Here is a 26,214-nt window from a genome sequence, read left to right on the forward strand (position 1 = left end):
TTTCAACCTCAGAGCGCAGTAACATCTTCACAGGAGTGATGATGTTACTGCGCCAGACTAAGTGCTCTTCCGCCATACAATATAGTTCTCATTTTTTATTCTCTTAAAAATCACGTTTTATTTTGTGCCACCATACTTACTGGTGTAACTACTCATGTAACAGTCTTTGAATGGGGAAAACATGGAAGTGTTTGGTGGCTTCTAAATTCTTCCCTGTTTGGATCCTAAGGAATAAATGGGACTAGGCTAAATGCTAACACATTCATGACACTCTGTGCAAAGATGAAGTGCACATATTGAAAAAAGATAGGCATGTATTCATTCATCTAAGTTGAGGTAAGAACATAGTAAAATATTGAAAAACGGTGGTGTTTTTCTTTAAAGGTGCTTTCACACGTGATGTGGCAAGTGGTGGAATCAGCACACAGTTGCTGATTTCTTTTTAGCTTTGTGCAGTTGAAGCCTTGTTTACACTTTTGCAATTCGCATGGCTCTACGCCGTGAACCTGCTGAACCTGCAGACTCCTCAGTAAACCTACAAGACTTTTATGCTTGATGTGCTCTCCATTGTATAATTCTGTAAATGACAGAGGGCGACTCGTGAGTAATTGTTCTCAAAACCATCAAAAAGCAGCCATGTTATGATTATGAAGGTGTCATGTCAGTCTTATGCACACCCCTTCAAGTAAAGTGTTACCAAGTTTTCTTTCTAGTTTTTTATTTCCTACAGGGGAAGGCAAAAGGTACGTAAAATAAAATGAAATTTTCAAAGCAGTTGCACACATCTAAATGCTTTTTGGCATTCAGAAATAGACCCAGATTTCAGCCTAATAGGGATACTTGCACTGAATCACCAATTTCACATGTATTTTGTGTATTTTCAAAATACAAAATACTGTATTTGTATTTAAATAAATTTTTCCTCACTGTATTTTGTATTGTATTTAAATACATTTTTCCTCGCTGTATTTTGTATTGTATTTAAATAAATTTTTCGACACAGTATTTTGTATTTGTATTTGAAATACATTTCCATGTATTTATGCCAATCTCTGACTACGTGTGTATATAGATAGGACGCAAAGCTTTAGGACTTTAGATCAGCTCTTTGTTTGTTACGGTGGTCAGCAGAAAGGGAAAGCTGTCACCAAGCAGAGGATGTCCCATTGGATTGTGGATCCTATAGCCCTTGCATATCAAAAGCAAGACGTGCCTTGTCCATTTAATTTACGTGCTCACTCTACACGCAGTGTGGCATCATCTTGGGCACTGGCTCGCGGAGCTGCAGGCTGGGCGACACCTAATACATTCACAAGATTCTATAGTGTTCGTGTCGAGCCGGTATCCACTCGGGTTCTTTCTGTTAACTAGTTAAGAACGCTGAGGGTCGGCTCGTGTGTCGGCTTGGAGCCTCTATTTTGGTGCTGCACATTTGCACCATTATGGAAGGCCATTGAGGCAAAACGTCACAAAAACAGTTTTTGGCTCTCCTCCACTGCCCTGATAGCCGATGTTGCGGAGCATCCGCTGTCAGCCTATCATTGATGTATTCTCTGTAAACCTGTGTAGGCTAGGTGCCCACATTTGTCCCCTACGTGGGGTTCATTTGTGTGTATAGTCCGTGGGGTACTAATCCTCCACGGTTTTCCTTAGCAGAGCCTGCTCTGCATCTCTCTGCTTACCATGTATTGTCAGAGACTTCTTTTGAGCAACCTGTCAGTTGTTTCATATTTTTATATCATCCATTCAACCTTCTTAGGGGATGACTTCCGCAGTGTTCTAGCTCCGCTCAGTTTAGACGCTTCCCCAGTTCGCTGGTTCACTATCGTGGGTTAGGGAACAGGTAGTGACCGGCCTTCTGCATTTCGCCTTAGGTTCCGCCCCTTATGTGGAGGGCGGAGCGCTTTTGCAGGCACTGGAAGGGTTCAGCTGCAGTGGCGTTTTGATAGGGATTCCCAATTCGTCGGTCACGACGTGACGTCGTAGTGACCGACTGAAAGGGAACGTCTCGGTTACGTATGTAACCCTCGTTCCCTGAAGGAAGGGAACGGAGACGTCACGTCCTGTCGCCACAGTTTGCTGTTCCATTGCTGTTTTCAGGCCGGGCACTGTTGCTCGGCTTCTCAGCAATAATATAGCTGATTTGGTATTGTGCACCTGCGGCTTATATGCACACCTGGCAGGGCGGCGCCAGCATTATGCAAATACCTGCATGCCAAGTTCATTGGCGTTTTCATAGTTTCTCGAAGTAGATAGGTCACCCGCGAAGCGGTTCCCAATTCGTCTGTCACGACGTGACGTCTCCGTTCTCTTCCTCCTGGGAACAAGGGTTACATATGTAACCGAGACGTTCCTAAGGACAAAAAATGCCCCATTGAAAACCATTATAACTACCATTTTTGACCCCCCATTTATATTAACATAAACTAATACATACCTTTATGTCAATATATCATTTTGAACTACTGGCCTTGAAGTTTTAATTTTTATACTTGTCCACCAGGTGGTGCTACTTTTTACCATTTCATGCATTCATCAAAATGTCAACATTTTTGCTGTTTTCTGCGGACCGCATAGCTACTGAAAAGATAAACCTTTAATGTTGAAAATTTGTGTATGTGTAAAAAAAGTGTGTCTGAGTGGTAAGGGAGTGGGGGTGATGTTGGGGTGGAGTCGGTGTTGAGTGGGGCAGGGGGGCATATTCAACATATCCAAATTCTTCTCTCTTTGAAGGGCACATTCTGCATTATAAACTAATTCAGTAATAAAAACGATGAGAGGCCGGAACCGAATCAAAATCAATCTTCATTTTGGTTCTCGCTCATGTTGTTTATGCAAGTACACTGCTATAAGTATGAACAGTATAGCAGAAGTAGTGAAAATGGCAAGGCATTACAGCACACATAAGGCTCTAGGTGTCATTTTGTGCCCTTAGGAACACTTAAGTTTTTTATAAAATCTGACCTTGTTCAAAAAATAACAATGCATGAAAATCAATGTTGCTACCAATCTTTGACCCATCCCAGGGTATAATAATAATAATCACATGGTGGTTCAAATGTGTTTTTTGGAAAATATTTAGTTTTTTTGTTTTTTTTTTCTGTTAAAAAAAAACATGGGCTTATGTAAACAAACAGGCATATAAAGGGTTAAAATTTCCACAAAATATATTAATATTTGATATGTATGTTTCAGGCAGAAGTAGTTCTTAAAGACTGCATCGTTTCAAATGAAAAAAAATATTGACGTATGATATTTTTAGAGCAATTTTTAGGAAGGTGTCATTTGTGACCTTAGGAACACTGACCTATAACTGTCACTGTCCCACAGGTGGGACGTTTGGCATTACAAATTTAAAACAATAATTACATTGTCTAAACCTCCACCAATCTTGAAAAACTATATACCGTTGGAAGGCTCTAAGAATGTAGTTTTAATATATGAACACCATTTTGAAAAAAAAATTATGTAGTAAGATTAATTTTCTAAAATGTCGCAGACCAACAGGTGGGCCCAAAATGTTATTACATATTTCTTTGTAAATATCCCATTAACCTGAAATAACCTCGACAAACTATGTATTGTTGGAAAGCTCAGGGAATGTAGTTTTCATATTTCATTTGATGATAGAATTTGTATAGTGACAGTTATTTTGTTAAATGCCACTCCCCCCATAGGAATACATGTGAATGATTATATATTTATAACACTAATACCCTAAATTCTTGAAATAATCTTGACAAACTATATATTGTTGGAAAGCTCTAAGAATGTAGTTTTCATATTTCAAAACCTTTTTGCATTAAAAACAATGCAGAGACAGTAATTTATTAACTTGTGACAAGATAATGCAACTAACTGTTGACACCTGGTTGGTAAAACCACTAAAAGTGTGACAGAAACTTCATTTTTTGTTATTTTTCTCTTAAAATTTGGTTCAGAACTACACTAGTCAACATTCGAAGTGGATCAAAACCCTTCAAAAAAGTTTACATAAAACCAATCCCTAATACCCATTCTTGTCTTAGGACAACTTTGATAAACTTTTTTGATCCACTTCAAATGTTGACTAGTATAGTTGAGACTTGTGTCTTTATTGTTGTGGTGTTTTGAGAGTAAAACATTTTAATTTTTATATACATTTGATTAGAGAGTATATACTTTATTGCATTATTTTTATTATTTCAAATAAATTTAAGGAAGTTTTTTTTATAAAATCTGACCTTGTTCAAAAAATAACAATGCATGAAAATCAATGTTGCTACCAATCTTTGACCCATCCCAGGGTATAATAATAATAATAATCACATGGTGGTTCAAATGTGTTTTTTGAAAAATATTTAGTTTTTTGATTTTGTTTTTTCTGTTAAAACAACATGGGCTAATGTAAACAAACAGGCATATAAAGGGTTAAAATATCCACAAAATATATTAATATTTGATATGTATGTTTCAGGCAAAAGTACTTCTAAAAGACTGCATTGTTTAAAATGAAAAACAATATTGACGTATGATATTTTTAGAGCAGTTTTTGGGAAGGTGTCATTTTGTGGCCTTAGGAACACTTAAGGACGTTTTTTAAGGAACTCTTAAGGGTTAATCAAACACACCTGCAAGCTAATCAATATCTTCATGATCACTAGAAAATCACAGGCATGTGTGTTTGATTAAGGTTGGAGCTAAACTCTGCAGGTTTGATATATGATATATGGTGTAAAAACGTCTGAGTGCTGCCCTCTTCAGGTTGAACGGTAGCTATGGCAGTTGAATTTTCCTATTGGATGGTGGGTCCAAAAAATACCTTGTGTTGTGTAGGTTCAAGCTCACCACGCCCTTGTTACGATCTCATCACACACTTGGTACGACCTTAGTTCGTCCCCTCTATCTCCGTTGGGGTCTGACCACTTTTCTTGCATTTTTCAAATATTGCCAGTGGGTGGAGTCAGGTTCTGACCAGGGGTTTAGTTACTCTTTAAGTATGTTAATTGAGGTTACTGTCTCTTTAAGACCAAATAAGCACAGACTGGTTTTTGACTCTCTATACATACACTTAAAGGTGCAGTGTGTAATTTTTAGATGGATCTCTTGACAGAAATGCACAATAATATACAAAACTATATTATCAGGGTTGTATAAAGACCTTTCATAATGAACCATTATGTTTTTATTACCTTAGAATGAGACGTTTTTATCCACATACCGAGGGTCCCCTTACATGGAAGCCGCCATTTTGTGCCACCATGTTTCTACAGAAGCCTTAACGGACAAACTTTTTTTACTAAGTTGTCTCCGAAGATGATATGTTTGTCCGGTGGCAGCTACTGTAGCTTCTCTATGCATTTCAAAAGTAAGGGGTGAGCAGTGAACTGAGCCATTGGTTGCAATTCGCAATCTCACCACTAGATGCCGCTACAATTTACACACTGCACCTTTAATACATAAAGAAATGTTTTTATTAGAAAAATAATACTGTGAAGATCATTTTGTTTATATGTGCCTGTCAAGAACAGAAAGATTTTATGTACGCTTGGTTTTTGGAACGTGTCCCTCCATATGTGCACTATTGAGTGCCTTTAAACCCGCGCGCGCACACACAGACGGAGGGGGAATTCCAAACTACGCACATAAACAGAGAACGTCAAGAAAACTGGACACTTTTTATGTTGGCAGAAAGTTTTTGGGAACTTTCAGGGAACGTTCTTAGAACTTTTCTCTGTTAGCTGAGAGTCAGACAACATCTTGTCCATTATGAACACAAACAAACACTTCAGGAAATAAGATCATGTACTCAATCAAAACCTTATTGTAAAGTCTTACATTATTCAATACATACAACTTTACTTTTTCTTTTTTAACACATTGTTGTTAAAAGCATACAGTACAAATGTTCAAACCTGTAAGGAAAAGACATGTTAGTTATAATTAGTTATGATTCATTTCAATTTCCTTCACAACGTGCAACAAAACTCCTCTGTTAAAATGTAGTCAGAAAATGTAGTTTGGTGTTTCTTTGATGAAATCTTTGCTGATATTATTGTGTTTATTATTATATATAGGGCTGGGCGATAATTCGATAACGATAATTTTACCGATATAAACTTTTTCGATAAAACGATAAGGACAGTTCGATAAGTGATCGATAATGTTTAAGCACTGTGCGTAATGTTGCGCGAGCACTTCCGGATGCGGCACGCGCTCTTGGTTTACAATCACAGTGACAGTCAGACTTGAAGGAGTGGAAGATGAGGCAAGTTATTCATTTATTAGTAGAGACCTATGATTTTCGCGATGCGGATAACGCGGACGGAATCATGGAATCCAAATGCGCGGAAACATTTTCTTGTGTGTAATGTTGGACGCGCAAACAGGGTTCGTCAAACACAGCAGACACAGGTGCGTGCAGTATACTTTACTTTCATTCAGCGTCCGCCCAGCTTTAAAAGTATATTTACAGGACATTCACAAATTCAGGAAACTGAGGAAAAGCAGGAGATCCACCACTGCAGTGAATATAGTGTTTGGGTATGTGCGCTCCCACAGCAACGTGACAGTCTTGACATCCATTTATCAGCGTGTATAGCTCGTATATGTATAACACATGCGTGATCACTGAACTAAGTTTTCTTTCTTGTTTAAGTGAACATAAACAGCTGTTACTCAGTATATTGAAACTTAAAGCAGTCTGTCTTGGGTCTTAAAGGGACAGTAGTTTGCTGCTTTTGTGTCAGAAATGTGTTGATTTCATAACAAATAGATTTACATTTAATACAGATGCATTAAAACAAGATTTTAGTATTTGTATTTGTCATGTTCTGAATAAAAAGTAGTTTAATACCATTATTAACTGTCTGGTTTTTACAATTTTCATTCAGGAGCAAAAATCTGCCTTTAAATTTGACAGGAGTAAAGATTTGTTATTTATCATGATAATTATCGATATCGACTGATATGGAAAACATTTTCTCGATAATTTTTTGGGTCATATCGCCCAGCCCTAATTATATATTATCCTCATCGTGTTGTTTTTATAAAGATGATAAAAAACATTGATCCATCATTGACACTGACACACACATTAATAATGTTTTTATAGATTGAGTGAAATTGATCTTTAAACACTGTGACATCTTTAAATGTAAGATCAGAGTTATGTTATCTCCAGCTGATATTCCTCCTGTAATAGAGAAAGATTTTTACATCAAATACCTGATGAGAATTACAAGTGTGAGTCATGAACTCAATACAGATTTATGAAGAAATGTTCATGTGGTTTAGGACATCTAACACTAATAGTCAGCTGTGTGATGGATTTATTTGACATTTAACCACACAGTGTCTCAGTAACTGATGGATTGAAAGATGAACATTACATGAAGATACGGAGGTTAGAGATTTGTGTACAAACTTTGTAGTTTTGTATAATTCACATAAAGTCTCTGTTCTCTACAGGTTGAGTGATTGTAATATCACAGATGAAGGTTGTGTTGCTCTGACTTCAGCTCTGAGATCAAACCCATCACACCTGAGACATCTGGATCTGTCTCAGAATAAACTCACAGATTCAGGAGTGAAGCTGATCTCTGCTGTACTGAAGAATCCTGACTGTAAACTGAAGATACTGAAGTAAGATTGTGATCTGATGTTCAGACAGAAATCACATATAGATTATAGTGAGACTATACAGAGATCATAACATCTGTAATGGATTTATAGACACTAGTCAACATTGAAAGTGGATCATAAAAGTTAATCTTAGGGTGTTTTCAGACCTGTAGATCGATTGCTTTGTTTTGTTTTGTATTACATGGATACAATGTTGGTTCAGTTCGCATACACAAGGCAATATTTCCAAATGAATCAGACTTTGTTAATATAAGTCATGTGTGTGTATCCTTTAATTGCTCAGAGTGCATCTGTTTATTTTCTGTGATTCTGCTTAAATTGTCCATCAGGATGGACAGAGAGCAGATTTACGAGATTATTGTGTGGCTGTTTTTGGTACGTGCGGTTATCTTACTTCATTTGGTTAAGTAGGAATCAAAACTTAGGTGGGACAACATTCTTACCATGAACCTATGTGGAGAAGAGCAATTAAAAGCTGTTTTTAATAGAAACAGGTGCACTTTGGTGTTAAATGGCGTTGACGTGCTCACCAGAATTCATCTACAAAAAGCTATCAGGTACGTTCATGGTTAAATAAGCAATTCATGGGTACCAAAGACGTCACTTCTGCCATGACCGCCACCATATTTGTGTCCGTCTTGGCAGCGAACACATATCTAATGCACTAAATGGTCACATTTATTAGTTTAATTGAGGGCTTACAAGAGACAAAATATTGATTGTACAATCTGGAGTTAGATGTCGGCTGCCAGTCAGTCCCTACAGTTGTTCGCAAGAGCAAAATCAACAAAATGTTGACTTTTTGGGATTCTGCATTATTTGTCATATTCTGTATTAAATATTTCCAGAAATCAAAACTGTCTCATAAAAATAAATCAAATATAATATCTGTCTTTATAAATAGAGTAGACAACTTGAATATTTTGGGCTTTAATTTACTAACGTGAATAATCAATCCCTCTTATAGCAGGCTGTATCCTGTTACCATAACAGCCCTGCACCCCACAGTTAACAGTGAATCACATCTTCTGAGTGCACATAAAACCATTATCTCTACTAGATTTCTGAAGTTTAATGGTAAGATATTTTCATTATGGATTACACATGAAAAGCCCTTGTGAAACCTGCTTGGCTGTCTCATATGCAAGGATCTGGTGAAGCAATATCAAAATGTATTACAATGTATTGTTTTGTAGTCCTTAAAATAAGCAGTGGTGTATTAAGACATTGTGGTGCCCCCGACCCACCTCACAAATGATCATGCAAGAATCCACTTAATCATTTATAAGATTTTGTACACTCAAAAAAATAAAAAGTTGGATTTACTTAAAAAAAACTTCGTCAAGTGGGTTCCACATAGCTTTGTTAAGTAATGTCAACAAATAAAATGTAAGTTGTATTTACTAAAAAAGTTTTTGTAAAATTGACAATTTAAATGTTACATGGACTAAAGAAATCCTAGTAAAGTCACTATTATGGAACATTTAATTGATAAAAAAAATGATTTAATAACTCTATAACAACGAATCAATCAATCAGAGTGCAGCTGCTCAATACAACCTTTATTTAATTACAGTTTATCAAACATATCACAAACATATTTGAAATGCAATGTAACATTTCAAACTGTTTGTTGGTTTGTTTTGTTCTAAAATATATCAGAACAAGTTAATTAACTAATGCTTGGCCACTTATTACTCCGGTACCTATCTAATCGTGCTACACTTTTGCAAGAGGGTACAACAATTCTGCCAGAACAACAATTTACCCATAATACACTGCAGCATCATCAGCCAATGAGATGCAAGTCTGTATTGGTTTTATTAATCTGTTACTTTTACACAACAATGTTTTATTGGCTGAACAAAAAATTTTGAAGTAAAGCTGACAAGACACAAGCTGGATCCCAAACCGCCTACTTCCATACTATATAGTACGTAAAAAGCGCTACTTTGCGTACTATATAGTATGGAAGTAGGCGGTTTGGGATCCAGTGACAGTCTTTTGTTGAAATTACTAAGTTAAATTAATCATATGCTGTTACTTGTGTTTGTTAAGTAAAGTGAACAAGAAATTATTTGGTAAAACTGACTCCAACAAAGTTCATATTTTGAGTGTAAGAATTAGCAATTATTACATTTCACAAGAAACTATCAATATAAACATGTTACTTTTGTAAAATTGAACACAAAAAAACTACTCTAACATAACAACATCTGTAGTTAATGTGCAACTACTCAGTGGTGTAATGATACATCGCTTGTACTGAACAACACAAACAAAACAACTGCAGTGATATTATGCACAAATTCTCAAACTATTTACAATTGCACTTTTCTGGATTTTGACCAAGCAAACTGCCGTACGATGTCTTCAAAATCTATGTCCCTAACCAGTTCAGATTCAATGACAAGCAGGGAAAGTGCAGAAAGACGTTTCTGTGTCATTGTTGTCCTAAGTTCATTTTTCACTCGCTTTAGAGTAGATAAAGACCTCTCTCCTTCACAGTTAGATACTGACAAAGTTAAATACAGTATAAGTGCAACAAAAACATTAGGAAATGTCTAAGCTGAATCAATTCATCAGTCAAAGTTTTATCTAAGTCCACTGGATAAGTGGATGAAAGTTTATCATCACTTTCTGTACAGTCCTTGCAAAAGAACATACCAAAAAGATCATAGACCTTCTTGTAAGCATCAATACGTTTGGCCAGGCATGATTTTAGTCTGTCCAAAATTACATAATATGCCTCGACCTTAAATATCTGACTTACATCAGTAAATAATACTTCATCTTCGTCAGATGACCGCTTTCTCTTTCGTTTGTGGTAAACATCATATTAATAAGTCAGAGTAACACCGAAAGCACGAGCAGATTCATCTACCTCAGCAAACTGCTCTCGTAGTGCCAACATAAAAGTGTAATGACTGCAATAGTTCAACAGCAGTTGATAAGTCCATGTTGTCTTTTTGCAGATGAACGCTTGTTGCCTTAAATCTGCTTAGCACCCGGTTCCACAGTGAAGACATTATCGTCGTTTCCAGATTATTTATCTTACCAGCGAGTGCGGCAGCATAACGTCTTGTGTCTGCTTTTTCATTGCAATCTGCAGCAATTTTTGCAAGTGCTTTTCTAATTGCATTGTAGTTTTCATAGAGAGCTTTGGTGGAGTCGGCCCTACGGTTTCATCTTGTGGCACACAGAGGTTTAAGCGTCAAATTAATGTGAATTTCATTAAAAACTCGAATCTAGCTATGAGTGGATGCACTGCAAAAGTTATAAAAAGATTGTAAATGACTAAAAAATGATGTGACCTCATCACAGCAATCATCTATGCTGTTCACGCCAACGAGATTCAAAGAATGAGCGGCACAGAGCGTGTAATGAATTAAAGGAATCTTTTTAACTTCTCTTCCCTCAGCATTAACAAATCTAAAAATAAATGTCAACTGATCAACATGGGAGAGGTCTGGTCTTAAATCAACAATTATGGAAAAATATTTGGCCTGTTGGATTTCAGCTGCTGTTATGTCTTTAGGTTTTTTTGCCCATTAATGATATAAACTCTTCACAGATTCAAGACAACAAATAGGAGGGCTTACCTTAACCCTTCTGTCCATGCTTCTTTAAATGTTCTTGTATAAAGGGGTCAAACTAAAAGACAATTTCAGTTGTGTGGTGATCCTAGTTTTTCCTCATGCCCTCAAAACAGAAGCCCCCTGTAACGTAGTGCTTTAAAGAAAGCGAGTGAGAAGAGGTGAATCCATGTGCAAAAGGTGTTTATTTAGTAAAATCCCAAAAGGTCCAGCAAACAAATCCAGTAAGGGTAATCCAACTTATTAATTAATAATCTTAATCCAAATAACAGGCTCAGGTTCAGGGCAGGCAGAGTAACAATCAAAATCCAAAAAAACACAGGCAGATACAGATAAACAGAATACAGGTACAGAAAACAGGCAGATACAAACAGAATGGCGATGTAATAATCAGCAGAGAACAGGTGTACAGGAAGTGACTTATATACAAAAACAAACAGGAAGTGTGAAGCATGAAACATGGCAGGATGTATATCAAAATAAAAGCCAGAACAGAACAGGATGTCAAAATAAAAGTCCAAAATACAAAAATACACAGAATACAAGAAAACACAGAACAAAACCTTACACCCCCTTTCTCCCAAAAACTTGACAACGGCTACTACATGCCTCAATACCTCCTTCCAGAAGTTTTGTTCATCCTTCATCTGCCTGCAAATCAAAGCATTGGCTACAGATATTTGTTTTGCTCTGTTTATTAAAGCAAGCATGTTACGTCAGTGATCCGCACTCTTTTCGTGGTCAGATATTCTCTCAGGATGTTTCCAGTCACAAACGCCTGTAATAAATGTATGAATTTGTGAGGAGAAAAGACAATAAATCAATCCAGTTGACGGGGAGTACAGTAGCCATTCCTTAGGAATAATTTCTTTGTTTTGGAAACGAGACTGTAATAATTAATTTGTAAGAGAAAGTGTTTCTCCCTCATTCCACAATCTCATACAGATGCTGGATATTTGGCAGCCTGATTCTGATAGACTGCAGCCTCACGTTGTATACTCTTCCCTCACTTTTTCTGTGATGAACCTCCACAAGGCCAGATCACCAGGAACAGCAAACCGTCAATTGTTTCATCATCCACCTCAGTCTGGGTGTAGGAGATTAAGTCTAGCTGTTGGGCGATTGTTTCTGGATGCTTCGGCTCATCAGACGCACTCTTATTTGATCGGTGGTGTCTCCGTCACTAATTGATTGCTCAACAGAGCATAAATTTGCATCATTGTTAGTGCTGCTAACAGACTGCTCGCACCAGCGTAAAAAAAACTACATATTTGTGTGATTTTTTGTAAAGTTGCTTAATGTACTTTTTCTTTGATTTTTTTTTTAATTTTCATTTGGCACTGCCACTTAGCTGCTGCCACTTCTCTGATATCTTCTCATTGTTTTTGGGGCTTTCGGCTGTCTGCCAATCATTTTCCAGATAGCTGTTGTGCGTGTCACGCTTACTTAGTAGATGAGCAACTTACGTCTTAAAGAGCAAATACTTTTGTAATTTTATTAAAAAAAATTATTGCTGGTTTCAGTTGGTGCCCCTAAGACTTTGGTGCCCCTGGGCACTCGCCCAGTTTGCCCATATGGTTAATCTGCTCCTGAAAATAAGTTGCTGGGACACAAAAGAAAGTCTGCTGTCCATAACATCTCAGTGGGAACAAACGTGCACATGCAGAACTGTGATCTTTCAGGCTTTGATGGTCACATACGCTCATAATTAAGTCAAAAATTCCATTGGCGTATATAAATGTATATAAAAAGTTTATGCGTAAAGTAAAAAGTTTAGGGAAAAAGTGGTTTAGTGCGTATGAATCCATTACTATAGGCTTGTAAGTATAAGTGACAGCTGTAACTTATATGTTAATCAAAAACAATCTGCTACTTAATGTTATATTTATTTGTCTGTTTTTTCATTTGTTTCTCTGTTCTTATTTGATCACTTACTGTTTACTTGATTATTGAATTACTTGAGAACTTTTTACAATTCATTAATTGTCAAGTCTATTTCAACATCATGGCTTCCCACACTTGAAAAGGGAAGGATTTGACCAGACTCAGGATTTCACTCGTTCTTCAAATTTATTTGACCAGTAAACATGTAAGGTGAAAAACCTTTGAACATACAAATAATAAACAATTTAAATTAAATACAATCTCCAACAAAATACATTTAATTTAGACAAAGGGTAAGTATATTTTAAACAGACTGACCATTTATCAACATTTATCAAGGTAAATACAGGTGTTAAATTAGGCATTTCATAAACATATATTGTTCATAATGAATTAAATAACACATCACAAATTTACATGTCAAAAAATGCTTATATTAAGTTATTTTCTGATTTTTATAATTAAATATTTTCTAGCAGTTCAGTGTTTTAAGACTTCAATGTTTTCATGTGAAGAGTTAGAAATGTCCACTAAGATTTTCCTCATTTAAGCAAAATCCACAAAATCCATTATAAAATGTACTCCAAAAAAACATCTTCAATTAAAGTTTAATAAATAATTCAAGCAGTCTCCAAAGTCCAGTTAAGATGCATGAGCTTACCGGTAGCCCTTTTGATCTTTTCCTTTTCCCATGAGCTTTCGAGATTTCGTGTTAATTCAGCTGCTTGTTTTCAGCTACGCTGAAAAACAACTGAACAACTCGCGCTGCTTTTATTATCTGGGTTTTTCAGTGTGCTGCTAATTAATAATCTCTCTCACCTGCTGAAGCGCGCTGTGGAGCTGCTGCTCGCTATTACGAGCACCTGTCACATCAACATGCACCCGCACACAGGCACACCTCCCGGCAGATCGCCAAAACACCTCCCACTCGATCTTTAGGTGGTTTGACCTGGAAAGATCGCACTTCTCAGGCGAGCTGATCCCCGCTGAATTGATCCTCCACTGGGACGAGAACGACGAGACGCCTCACGTCCCGATGCAGTATAGTACCCTGGAGATCCTTCTCCCTAGACCTGGACTCTTTGGCAATAGGTTTTAGAGTTTTCACCTGAACACATGCACTCGGAGAGACTTTCACATGGACATCCCGAACGATGCCCTTGGAATCTGCATTCACACTGACAACTCTAGCCATTTTGAACTGCCCCCTTAATGCATTTTGGTCACAGAGCCAAACTATGTCTCCAATGGCAACATTTCTTTCAGCAGTATGCCACTTACTGCGGATGAACAGGTTTGGACCTGCTAGCTGGCTCCAGGACTTCCAAAAGTTGTTAACTTGAGTCTGCATCTCCTGCAGCCTTTTAAAGGGGTAAGTGGTGTAGTCGAATGACTTGAAATCTCCACTCTGTGTGGCTCGACCAAGCAATAAGGTGTTCGGAGTGACATATTGGATGCGGTCTTCACGGCACTGCACTCTGGCGTCGATAGGCCTTTCGTTGGCAAGATTGGCAGCTAGCTTGAGCACTGTCAGGAATTCGCTGAAGGTAAGACCTTCTCCTCTGCCAAGGCTTTGGAGAGCTCTTTTGGTGATCTTGACAGCAGCTTCGGCAGCGCCATTGCGGTGAGGTGCATCGGCTGGAAGGATTTTCCACATCCAATAGGTCTCATTCTTGGCAGCATATTCTTCAAGTGACCCTTTACACTGTTGTCTCAGGTAAGTATACATCTCTTCAAGGACAGGTTTTGCTCCGATAAAGTTCGTACCTGGATCGGACCAGATCTTCTGAGGATGGCCTCGGACAGAAGTGAACCTCTGGTAAGCAAGTAAAAAGCTCTCTGTTGATAGCGTGTTTGCCAGTTCGACATGGATGGCTCGGCTTGACATACAGCAGAAGAGCACACCCCATACTTTCATGCTCACTCTCCTCTTGACATCATCCTTCACCTGGTATGGTCCGAATAAGTCAATAGATGTAAATTGAAACGGTGCAGCCGGGCTTGACCTCTCTTCAGGTAAGTTCCCCATTATTTGCTGACAGGTTCTTGCTTTTGCCTTCCTGCAAACTACACACTGTCAACAACTCTTTGGGCAATAATTCTTCCCCTGATGACCCAGGCTTTCTGTCGCATCCGCAGCAAAGTTCCTGCCACTCCATCATGTCCCTCATTGTGTGCTTCTCGGGCTAGGAGGGTGGAGATCCAGGCCTGGAAAGGTAACAGGGGAACAACTCTCTGGTCCTCCTTGAAAGTCTGGATCCTACCACCACACATCAGTAGTCCACTTGTTTGATCTTTATAAACAACCAGTCTGTCTGTTGTCGTGTTCGGAAAGTGTACGCCCTTTTGTGCTGCCAAGCATAGGTTCTGGAATACTTCTTGTCTTTCCTTTACAGTGATGGTGCTAGATGATTGTATTGCCTCCCACTTTTCTTTATCTCTAATTTTAGAACACAAAAACCTCCTAGCTACTCTACAAGTCCATGCTATCGTCCCAACCAATCGTCTTAGACTGCTGAAGTGCCTTTCATCCAACAGCTTTTGGACTGCTGCTACTGCCAGTGGTTCTTTGGACTCGGACTCGGTCTCCTGGACTGTGATTGGAGTTTGTGATTTCTGTTGACTTCATGTGAGTACAGCAACAAATGTTTTCTTCTGAATTTTTATGATATTGTCTCTTGCTTGTGCAGCAACATCTTTAGCTGATTTTTTCGGCCACTCACTCTCAGGAAGCTGAAGAAACTGTGGACCTGACTGCCACTCAGATTTCTCAGTTAGGTCATCAGGACTGGCCCCTCTGGTGATGATATCCGCAATGTTCACTGACCCTGGAATCCACCACCAATCTTGGATGTCGGTGCTGGTCTGGATCTCTCCAACTCTGTTCGCGAAGAAGGTCTGGTAGCCATAACTTTCCCGCTGTATTGCTCCCAAAATGGTCTGACTGTCTATGAGATGATACCATCTCTTGACATCAATTCGGCAGTGTTTTTGGAAGTAATTTTTCAGCCGTGCCGCAAAGACTGCTCCGCACAACTCCGCCTTCACAGGGTCACCCTTCTGGTCTAAAGGGGTCAGCTTGGCCTTAGACTCAACTAACCTCATAACAACAGCATGACTGCAGCTCCAACGAAGGTACAGCACGGCACCATACGCATGCTCACTGCCATCAGAGAAGGTGATGCCACATGGTCTTCCACCTGGATCTGGTGGCGTGAGGGATCTGGTGAATCTGAGTAATCTCAGGTCGGCATACTCTTCGAGGAGCTTTATGGCATCTTCTCTGAGTTCTTTGGACAAGGCAGCATCCCAGGTGTCTTCTATGCAGTACATCACCTTTGCTTCTTGAAAAGCTCTTCGGATCAGAATGGCTCCCTTCTGTTTTGCTGGAGCCACCAGGCCGAGTGGATCATAAAGACCAGAGACTTGGCTTAATAGTTCTCTTCTGGTGAGTGGATCTGGAGTTTGTCTTCTTACTTCTTCCCTCAGTAAGTCCTGGCCAAGGCGCATTTTTTTCTTTTTCTTGGAAAAGTTCACTGCAACCATGACGTGTAGTTTATCATCCTCAGTACTGTAACCGAGGCCGAGGGCTTTGTTATCTTCTTCAGTGAGCTGATTCGGTAAAATCATGGTCTTCGACTCCATCTCTTAATTTCTCAGCTCTTTCCTCCCACTTTGATTTGAGTAGACCCAGGGCTTCATAAGGAATCCTCCTGCTTTGAGAATTTGCTTGATGTTAGATGTGAGAAGTTTCAGATGGTCAAGGTTGTTGTGAGAGGTTAGAATGTCATCCACATAAGAGTCTTCCTCCAGCACACGTTTCTCCTCTTTAAAGTGGCTGAATGGGGCTAAGTGAGCGGTCTCTCGCATGGCGACTTGGGCTATGCAACCAGCAGGTTTATCTCCGATGTTGACTCTTGTTATGGCAAAATCCTCCATCTCTGAATCTTCAGTATCGCGCCACAGGAACCTGTGCAGGTGAACCTCTTTTTCTTCCAGCCAGACAGAGTTGTACATCTTGCGAATGTCACCAAGGGCAGCAAAGACACCAGCTCGGAACCTCAGCAGAACAGCTCTGATCGGATTCAAGACATCAGGACCTTTGAACAGTATGTCATTCAAGCTCAGACCTTTGTACTTCTGGCTGCTGTTCCATACTAGCCTTACTGGGGTGGAGACTGAATGTGGATTCGGTGCAATCAGGTGACTTATATACCACACAGGCCCGTTCCAGCTCTGCAGAACTTCTTTGGATAGCTTTACTGCAGCTCTGCGCTTAACCATTTCATGGACTTGTGAAGCATAGGCCTTTTTCCACTCTGGTTCCTTCGCCAACTGCTTCTCCGTTCTGTAGAATGTGGCTTCAACCGCTCTCCTGTTGTTGGGTAGAGATGCTGGATCCTCTCTCCATGGATACTTGACATGCCAGTGGGGTTCAGCACTGTGTTGATCTCCGTTCACATATGTCAAGCCATTTCTTACAATCTCCAGCTCTCTTTCTTCAACCAGCGTCATTTCTTTCCCACCAGGTTGGCAGTTCCCACAACGACATCCCCCACATCTCGGCTCACAAGCGGCTCCAATGCTTTCCCATTTCCACCACTTCAGAAAGTCTCTGCTGCTAGTGGCCGCATTGGACTGAGTGCTGGGACAATCATAAGACAGGCGAGTGGGGTCCTTATGGGTGAGTTCAGTATATTTGACTGCTGCAGTTCTCATGGATCTTGCAAAGTGTGTCTTTGACGTATGTGCCATCAAGGTGACTTCTTCGAAGAGGTCCGGGTGCGTGCCTCCGATGGTCTTGCCAAGGGGGCCATCCCAGAGCACCAGGTCACCAACAGAACGAACTTTCTGGGGTACCAACTGCCCTTCTCTGTGGCTAATCAGGAGTTGTATTTCCCTGGGTCTTGCAAGGGCTTTGAGGGAAACATCTGGGAAGATCTTTTGTAGCTTGACGGCTGGAACATGTCTGTGAACTTCTGCAATTTTATCAAGTCCATAGCAGATCAGTTGATGTGACTTCAGAGTCCCTCTTGGAGTGCTGACGCGTATCCTGAGGAGGTAGCGCTTGGTTGCGACAGACACTTTCATCCCTCCAACACCGTGCACCACCAATGTTACATCTTCACTTCTGAGGTTCAACTTGCTCGCAGCTCTGTGTGTTATGTAGTTTGTGTCTGATGCCAGATCAATGAGGGTCCCGATTCTTTGTCCATCGTTTGCAGTGACATCAAGGAGCATTAAGATTACTGAATACTCATTTAAGCCGTTGTCCTCCAGAAGGCCTTTCTCAGCTGAAATGGAGTTGTATGCCCTGGATGCTACATTGCAAAAGGCGTCCTGACACTGCTGCGCCAGCTCCGGTGTGAGCTTGGAGAGAAACTTTTCTTAAGTTTCGGTGTATCTTTTGTCCCCAGTTCTCACTGGACTGGATTTGGGTGTCCTTTGAGGCTGGGATCTGGCAAATGGACAGAGAAGATAGTGGTGCTGATCTTTGCACTCTGGATTTCTACACAGGTAAGTAATTTTCCTGCAGCAGTCGCCGTTGTGGACTTCGAGGCATCTCTTGCAAGCACCTATTTGTTGTGCTGCTTCCCTCTTCTCCAATGGCTTTAGGTTAACCCTAAATTTTCTGCAGAAATATAGTTTCTTTCTGTGCTTTGGGTCACCACAAATAATGCAGCCTATTGTTCCACTGCTGGACTCGGTTGTCTTTGTTCTGGCATACTTTAGAAACTTGGTCTTTTCCTTGGCAGGTTCGACGACCTCTTTTAGCTGATCTAATTGTTCATATATAGATTCTTGTGATTTCAGGTACATTATAAGCTTGTCAAAGCGATTATGACGGTTTACATCATTATTCTCATCAGCAGCATAAGTGAGCCAGTCTTTCTTCAGAGTTTCTGGGAGCTTGCCCTCGATCGATTTAGTCACTATTGGGTTCTTTATGGCGTCTGCACTATCCAGTTCATTTAAATCATAAAGAGCCTTTCCCACAGTTTGGATGAGCTCAATAACTTTCCTTGGCTGGCTGCTTCTGACTGGTGGAGTTGCTTGTAACTCCTCGACGATCTCAAGAGCAATGGTGGCTTGGTTCCCAAACCGATTCTCCAGGATTCTGAAGATCTCATCTGATGAATCGTATGTTGATAAGCACATATCTCTGGCCATCTTCTCATCAAGGCTATCTTTAGAACCAGTTGGTTCACCTTGTTTCTGCAGAGCCTCCCATTCTTGCCTCCATCTGTAGTAGCCTCGCTGGTTACTGGCAAACTTTGGTAAGGCTGTGGCCTTTAGCTTTATCGCTGCCACCTGAGCTAACCGACGGCCTGGATGTTCTTCTTCAGTGTCCGTTTTCATTCTTGTTGCTTTGATGAAGGCGGCTTTCCGCGACACCAGCTGGGGAAGGTACACCTCAAGCTCTCTTAGGCGGCCATCATAGTCTCTTTGCTCAGCAGGCGGAGCCCAACGGTTCCAGTTAAGGTGCGCTTCTTTTGCCTTGAGCACCAACTTCTCTAAGTGAGTCAGCATAAACTCATATGCCTCCAGAGTTCCATCTAGCTGGATGGCGGAGACATTCTTGCACTCACTCTCTGCAACATGTATAGCTAGGGACAGTTCTTTTGCTCCATATCCATTCCAGAGTGTGTCTCAAATTAAGAGTTTAACTTCTTTAGTCTTCTGCTTACAAGATTCCTCCGTCTTTTCAATGTCGGCTCTCAGCAAGTCGTCCAGCTCCTCTGCCTTAGACTCTGCCATATAAACGGCCTCTATTTCTTCATTTGCCTCCATTACTCTGGAGCTCTCTAGTGTAAGCTTCTTGAAGTTCTCTTTCAACTCCTCCATAGACATCTCTGTGTGGGTCCTCGTAATGCTATTGGCAAGACGGGAGAAAAGTCTCTTAGCTGTGGTCCTCTCTACTTTCAAATCATCGAGTGACATTGCCATTTTGTTCTCTCCAGTTAATGGACAGCAGGCTTTATCTTCCAGACCCTCTTGGTTGTGGCCGCAAGTGGAGTTTTCACTGGTCACTGTCACAGGCGGTTTTTCACTGTCAAGTCTATTTCAACATCATGCAGGGGTGTGATTCTTCCGGATAAATCCGGAATTCCGGCTTTTCCGACCTGAAAATGAGGCTTTCGTGAATCATGCAAATCCAATTTTTTTGTGTGTATGTGGGGGGGGGGGGTGGCAAGGCACCGTTATAAATGACCTCATATCACTCCGCAAGTAGTTTATTTATTTGTCACGATCGAAAGCAGAGCTCACCAAAAAGCTTGCAGTCGGATCACCGGCGTGTGGTGTTGGCTGCGAATTAAAAAAAAATCATGCGTTCGCCTACAAATAGAATGAGAGAAACACATCTTTCACTTTCAACCAAACTAACAAACTAGCCAATCAGAGGTAGAATGGGGAGGGGTCTGTGATGTGTGGCTGAGATCCAGCTGCAGATGCCGCGCGGCTGCGGAAAAGTCACAACAAGTTGTCAGCAGGATGAAGATTAAGTAAATGAAGCCTAGCCTAGGTAAGACGACCTTATATATAAAGGACTTAAATCAGTGGCGCTGGGCTTGGATAGAAGGAATAGGCAGAGACAAACAGCAAAATTAAGAGAACCTGCCAGGTGTTTGCTGCTTTGACAAAACTGTCCGTTTCAAATCAAGCTATGCCAGTAATGTAAATATCAGATTTCTCGTCGAGGTGAAATGCTGTCTCGCAATATCAATATAAAGTTGCGTTTGTGTCAAAACGTTTGCTTGCATTATTATTCTGTAATCACTTACGTTAACGCACGCATATACACGAATCAGATCCAACGTCATCCTGACGAACACACGCCTGTATTTGCTCCTCTTAATGGTTTGTGAATCTTGCGATTACAGAATAATATAATGACAAACAAACACATTCATGGATCTGGTTTGCCCGTGTGCGTGCGTCTGTGTGTGTGAAACTGTGCCAAAAGAACTATGCAAAAGACAAATGCACTTGACTGCCTTTCCAGAAAGTCACAACATTTGAATAACTTTAGTGTTACAGTATCCACTTTAAATTCAGCGTGTTGTAATCAATAATTAATCTGTATTAAATGCCCCCACTAATTATTCTATAAACATTAAACATGTTTTGACCAATGACAAATCTCATTTATCAAGTTGTGTATGTGGCTTTTGTGCCTTATTATTATTACCATATGCAACCAAAGATTTTACTAAAAGGGCACACATTTATTTACAAAAACATAAAAATCCTCATAGATCTAGTTACTTATTTTTACTCTTAAAATGCACCACACTGATATATTTACCTTTAAATGCACAAAGTGACTGATTTTGTTCAGTCTGAAACAGTGGCAAGGCTACATAATGGTCAGGGTGGCACTTGCCCACGCAGATTGACGATTGGCCACTCAGATCAATCAATTTTGAGCTCAAATTATATTTCAACTGTATTTCATTTTATTGTGTGTGTGTGTGTGTGTGTGTGTGTGTGTGTGTGTGTGTGTGTGTGTGTGTGTGTGTGTGTGTGTGCGTGTGCGTGAGTGCATGCGTATATATGTCGCCACGTCATGGTAGGTGTGCCATATATTTTCCTGCTTTTTTGTCCTTTGCCAATCACACCTATGATCATGGCTTCCCACACTTGAAAAGGGAAGGATTTGACCAGACTCAGGATTTCACTCGTTCTTCAAATTTATTTGACCAGTAAACATGTAAGGTGAAAAACCTTTGAACATACAAATAATAAACAATTTAAATTAAATACAATCTCCAACAAAATACATTTAATTTAGACAAAGGGTAAGTATATTTTAAACAGACTGACCATTTATCAACATTTATCAAGGTAAATACAGGTGTTAAATTAGGCATTTCATAAACATATAGGGCCCTATTTTAACGATCTAAGCGCATTGTCTAAAGCGCACAGCGCAACGTCTAAATGGGCGTGTCCAAATCCACTTTTGCTAATTTAACGACGGGAAAAATGGTTTTTGCGCCGAGCGCATGGTCGAAAAGGGTAGGTCCTATTGTAATGGGAGTATTTTGGGCGTAACGTACAGTAAACCAATGAGATTCACAGCTCTCATCCCCTTTAAAAGCCAGTTGCTCTGGCGCTATGTCAAATCCCTATTTAGATGACGGACTTTGTAAACTGAAAAACTAAGCGGAGGAAGAAGATCCGCAGTTTAAGATTAATGTTAAATAATTATGTTGTTTTTCCACTTGTATTGAAATTGTTATTTTTTTATTAAAACCTTTAAAACCAGTTTTCTTTTAGTCATGGAAGTAAAAAAGCAGGCTTTTAATTGCTGTAAATGTATGGCTATCCAATATCATCAAAAAATAATTTACAAGTATGTAAGATAAGGTTTGTACTCTAAAAATACTTTATTTGTAACAAACAGGAGATAAAGAATTTACAAACGGCTCTCCTCACGTTTCAGCACTTTGGACAGCGGTTTTTTAAGCATTACTTAAAAATGTTTCTCATCTCACCATATCCACAGATACAGAGTCATCATATACAATAAATCCGTGAGGTAGCATTAAAAAAACATTTAAAAACAGACACATTTGTTTAAAGCAAAGCATTTATTTACTTACCAGGCTGCAGGTGAAGCAGCTCTTTGTGCCTTCTAACGTCTCATAATTAGTCCTCATTTATGTCCAAGAGACTCAATAATAATCTTTTACATTCAATCCTTTAATCTTTTTATATTTAAAAGCATTTTTGTGCTGCTGCGCATTCTTGTACCTTGTGATAAGCAAACCTGCGTTGTCCTCCCGTGTATAGGCGCATATTACTAATGCGCTCTTTAAATAACATAAAACACATTGCATTTAAATAGCAAATGCAAAATGCATTTGCTATTTAAACAACGCGGCGCTAAACGTGAAAATTAGGGTGGAAACTAGCGAAAGACACTTGCGTCGCGCATTGCGCTGCATTGCGCCGGGTGTAAGATAGAGCCCATATTGTTCATAATGAATTAAATAACACATCACAAATTTACATGTCAAAAAATGCTTATATTAAAGGGGCTGAATGTAACTTATTACTTAAAAAAATCTTTAAGATAGAGTTTTCATTTGTATATTTATGAGGCAACCATAATGTAATAGAAAGAATGACACCTTGAGTGTCCTCCACGGTTGTCTCTATCAGCCTGTAGGCTCTTTTCTGTTTGAAGGAGTCGGGTCCGAATTGGCGCGAAATTCAAAATGTGACGTCATGCGCGTGCTCGTCTACCTGGGCGTTCCATATAGACGCGTACGGCAGTCATTAGTAAACAGCGGCAATCGCTAGCATGTTTCAAATGGACTCTGTAGACGGAAAGAAGCAACCAACTTCCAGCACAATCCAGACACTTATGGAAACTCCTCGTAAGTTAAAAAAAAATCCTTATCTAGTGCGGCCAAAATAGTGCGTGAACGGGCGTCGGGGAAGAGACAAGATTAAACATGGGATTGGCATTTGATTCTTGGAGGGAGCTCCGGTCAGCGCTGGGTATGAAAACAGACCTTGAGCAGGTTTTCTTTTTACTGCAAAGGTAAGACATAGTTACAGGGCATCTGTAATATATTATGTTATTGTTTTTGTGGTGTAATGCTAACGATAGCATTTATTTTGTGGTGTAATGCTAACGATAGCATGTAGCAAAGGACCATTTCAAAAGTTACTTTCTTATATGAATTATCTTTATTCAGAGCACGAGTGCATTAAGATTGTGAGTGTCGGGAGTGTGTTTTACAGTGTCGTGTTACAAAACTTTTAGAAGTAGACTTCTGTTGAAAATATAAAGTAGCACTGCAACATTTTGCTAAAATATGGTCTGTCAAACAATAACCTTACAGTACTGTAACTTTTCTTACATTTGTAAACATGCTGGTGAATCTCAATGAGCTGTCTGTGGTTGCTATGGCAACTCTGGTTGTTGTGGTCATGCTCGTACGAGTGTGCCCACCGAGAACGAGCATGAGACTGGCTGCAGTTTCTTTAACGGCCACTGGTGTCAGTAACGGTTAGAAATTTCTCAACTTACTGACAGCCCCTTTAAGTTATTTTCTGATTTTTATAATTAAATATTTTCTAGCAGTTCAGTGTTTTAAGACTTCAATGTTTTCATGTGAAGAGTTAGAAATGTCCACTAAGATTTTCCTCATTTAAGCAAAATCCACAAAATCCATTATAAAATGTACTCCAAACAAACATCTTCAATTAAAGTTTAATAAATAATTCAAGCAGTCTCCAAAGTCCAGTTAAGATGCATGAGCTTACCGGTAGCCCTTTTGATCTTTTCCTTTTCCCATGAGCTTTCGAGATTTCGTGTTAATTCAGCTGCTTGTTTTCAGCTACGCTGAAAAACAACTGAACAACTCGCGCTGCTTTTATTATCTGGGTTTTTCAGTGTGCTGCTAATTAATAATCTCTCTCACCTGCTGAAGCGCGCTGTGGAGCTGCTGCTCGCTATTACGAGCACCTGTCACATCAACATGCACCCGCACACAGGCACACCTCCCGGCAGATCGTTAAAACATTAATATTAGGCAAGCATTTATGTTATCTTAGTGGTCACTTCTGATTGAAGGCAATCCTTTATTCTGCTGATTTAACTCCTTTGGAATAGAATTCAATTGTAGTTCGGGGTTCCTCAACATATCCATATTGTAGCATATTGTAATCTTGTTGTGAACAACCTGGGAGTGTTTTATTGATCTTCATCTGGTAGTTGTGGCTGCTGTGACCATAGACTAAAGCAGTCCGCCCCTGCCGTGTTTACATTAATAAACAAACTGAACCAAGGAGTAAAAGCACCAGGTTCTGAAACATAGACTCAGGTCTGAAAACACCCTAAAGATGTCCTCAGACAAGTATTGTTCAAAATTCAAAGACAACATTTTTAAAACGTTTTGGTCCACTTTAAATGTTGAATGGTGTACCTGTACTTTAATTTAATCTCAGTCATGTATTTGATAACTGAAGCTGATTTTATTCAACATTCATCACAATACTTTAACTCTTACTCAAAGTCAAAAAACATAAAATATTAAAATTGAATTATGATGAGAAAAAAGTAAAAAACAAAAATCATTCAGAAATAAGTGAAAATTTTTTGATGTCTGATGAGAGAAATGTGATTTTATTACTGTATAAAAAAATAAATCACACAGTTAATATAAACATAACTTGAAGTTAATTTCCTTGTAAATCTCACTGATGTTTCAGTAAAACACAAACACACATAAATGAAACTAAAATAAAATTGTCCATAAACACTAAATGATGACAGAAGAGAAACAAATTCAACTCACTGTAGATTTGATCTGTGTGTGAACAAACTGTGTGTCTCTGTTCTCTACAGGTTGAGATTGTGTGGTATCACAGATGAAGGTTGTGTTGCTCTGACTTCAGCTCTGAGATCAAACCCATCACACCTGAGAGATCTGGATCTGTATGATAATAAACTAAGAGATTCAGGAGTGAAGCTGATCTCTGATGTACTGAAGAATCCTGACTGTAAACTGCAGATACTGGGGTAAGATCATCTCTCTGATAGTCACACATGTACTGAGGTTTAGTTAAACATAAACTGTATGAAAAACACACTAAACTGTAAAGGATCTAATCAGTAAGCAGATACTTCAGCAGTCTCATGAATAATTATGAGACATTGATACATCATCAAAGTACTGCAGTGTTTCACCACAACACAACCTGTGAAGATAAAAACTGAGATAAAGATTAAAATTAAAATTGTATTATTCTACAATAAAAATGAATGATGTAGTGTTGTTAGATTTCCCCTACACACCTGACTGACTTAAGTTACATAACCGGTACGTCTATAGACAACACACACAAGACATTTATCCTCACCGGGTGTCCACAGAAGACAAACACTAAAGAGTCACACAACATCTTCTCCATTATGAACACTAGGGGTGTAAAAAATTTGATTCTTCGATGCATCGTGATGCGGACGTGGAAGATTCTGAATCGATGCACAAATGCCAAGAATTGATTCTTAAAAGTTATTTTACAAAATAATAATGTGATGTTATCAGAACCAAACTCAACTGCGGGAGGGGTGCTGCACATGGACAGC

At 39.3% G+C, this 26,214-nt stretch overlaps 1 protein-coding gene across 1 annotated transcript in view; it reads left to right on the forward strand.

The window, feature by feature from the left end:
* The window catches only part of LOC135771641 (protein NLRC3-like), a 91,153-nt gene that overhangs the window by 39,478 nt on the left and 25,461 nt on the right, over positions 1–26,214 (forward strand). The window contains exons 3-4 of the mRNA XM_073815451.1: positions 7,450–7,623; positions 25,471–25,644. Of these exons, the coding sequence (XP_073671552.1) occupies positions 7,450–7,623; positions 25,471–25,644 (348 nt within the window). The remainder of the gene's footprint in view (positions 1–7,449; positions 7,624–25,470; positions 25,645–26,214) is intronic.

Source organism: Paramisgurnus dabryanus, chromosome 8 (genome assembly GCF_030506205.2).
Source record: "Paramisgurnus dabryanus chromosome 8, PD_genome_1.1, whole genome shotgun sequence".
In the NCBI taxonomy this organism is placed as follows: Eukaryota; Metazoa; Chordata; class Actinopteri; order Cypriniformes; family Cobitidae; genus Paramisgurnus; species Paramisgurnus dabryanus.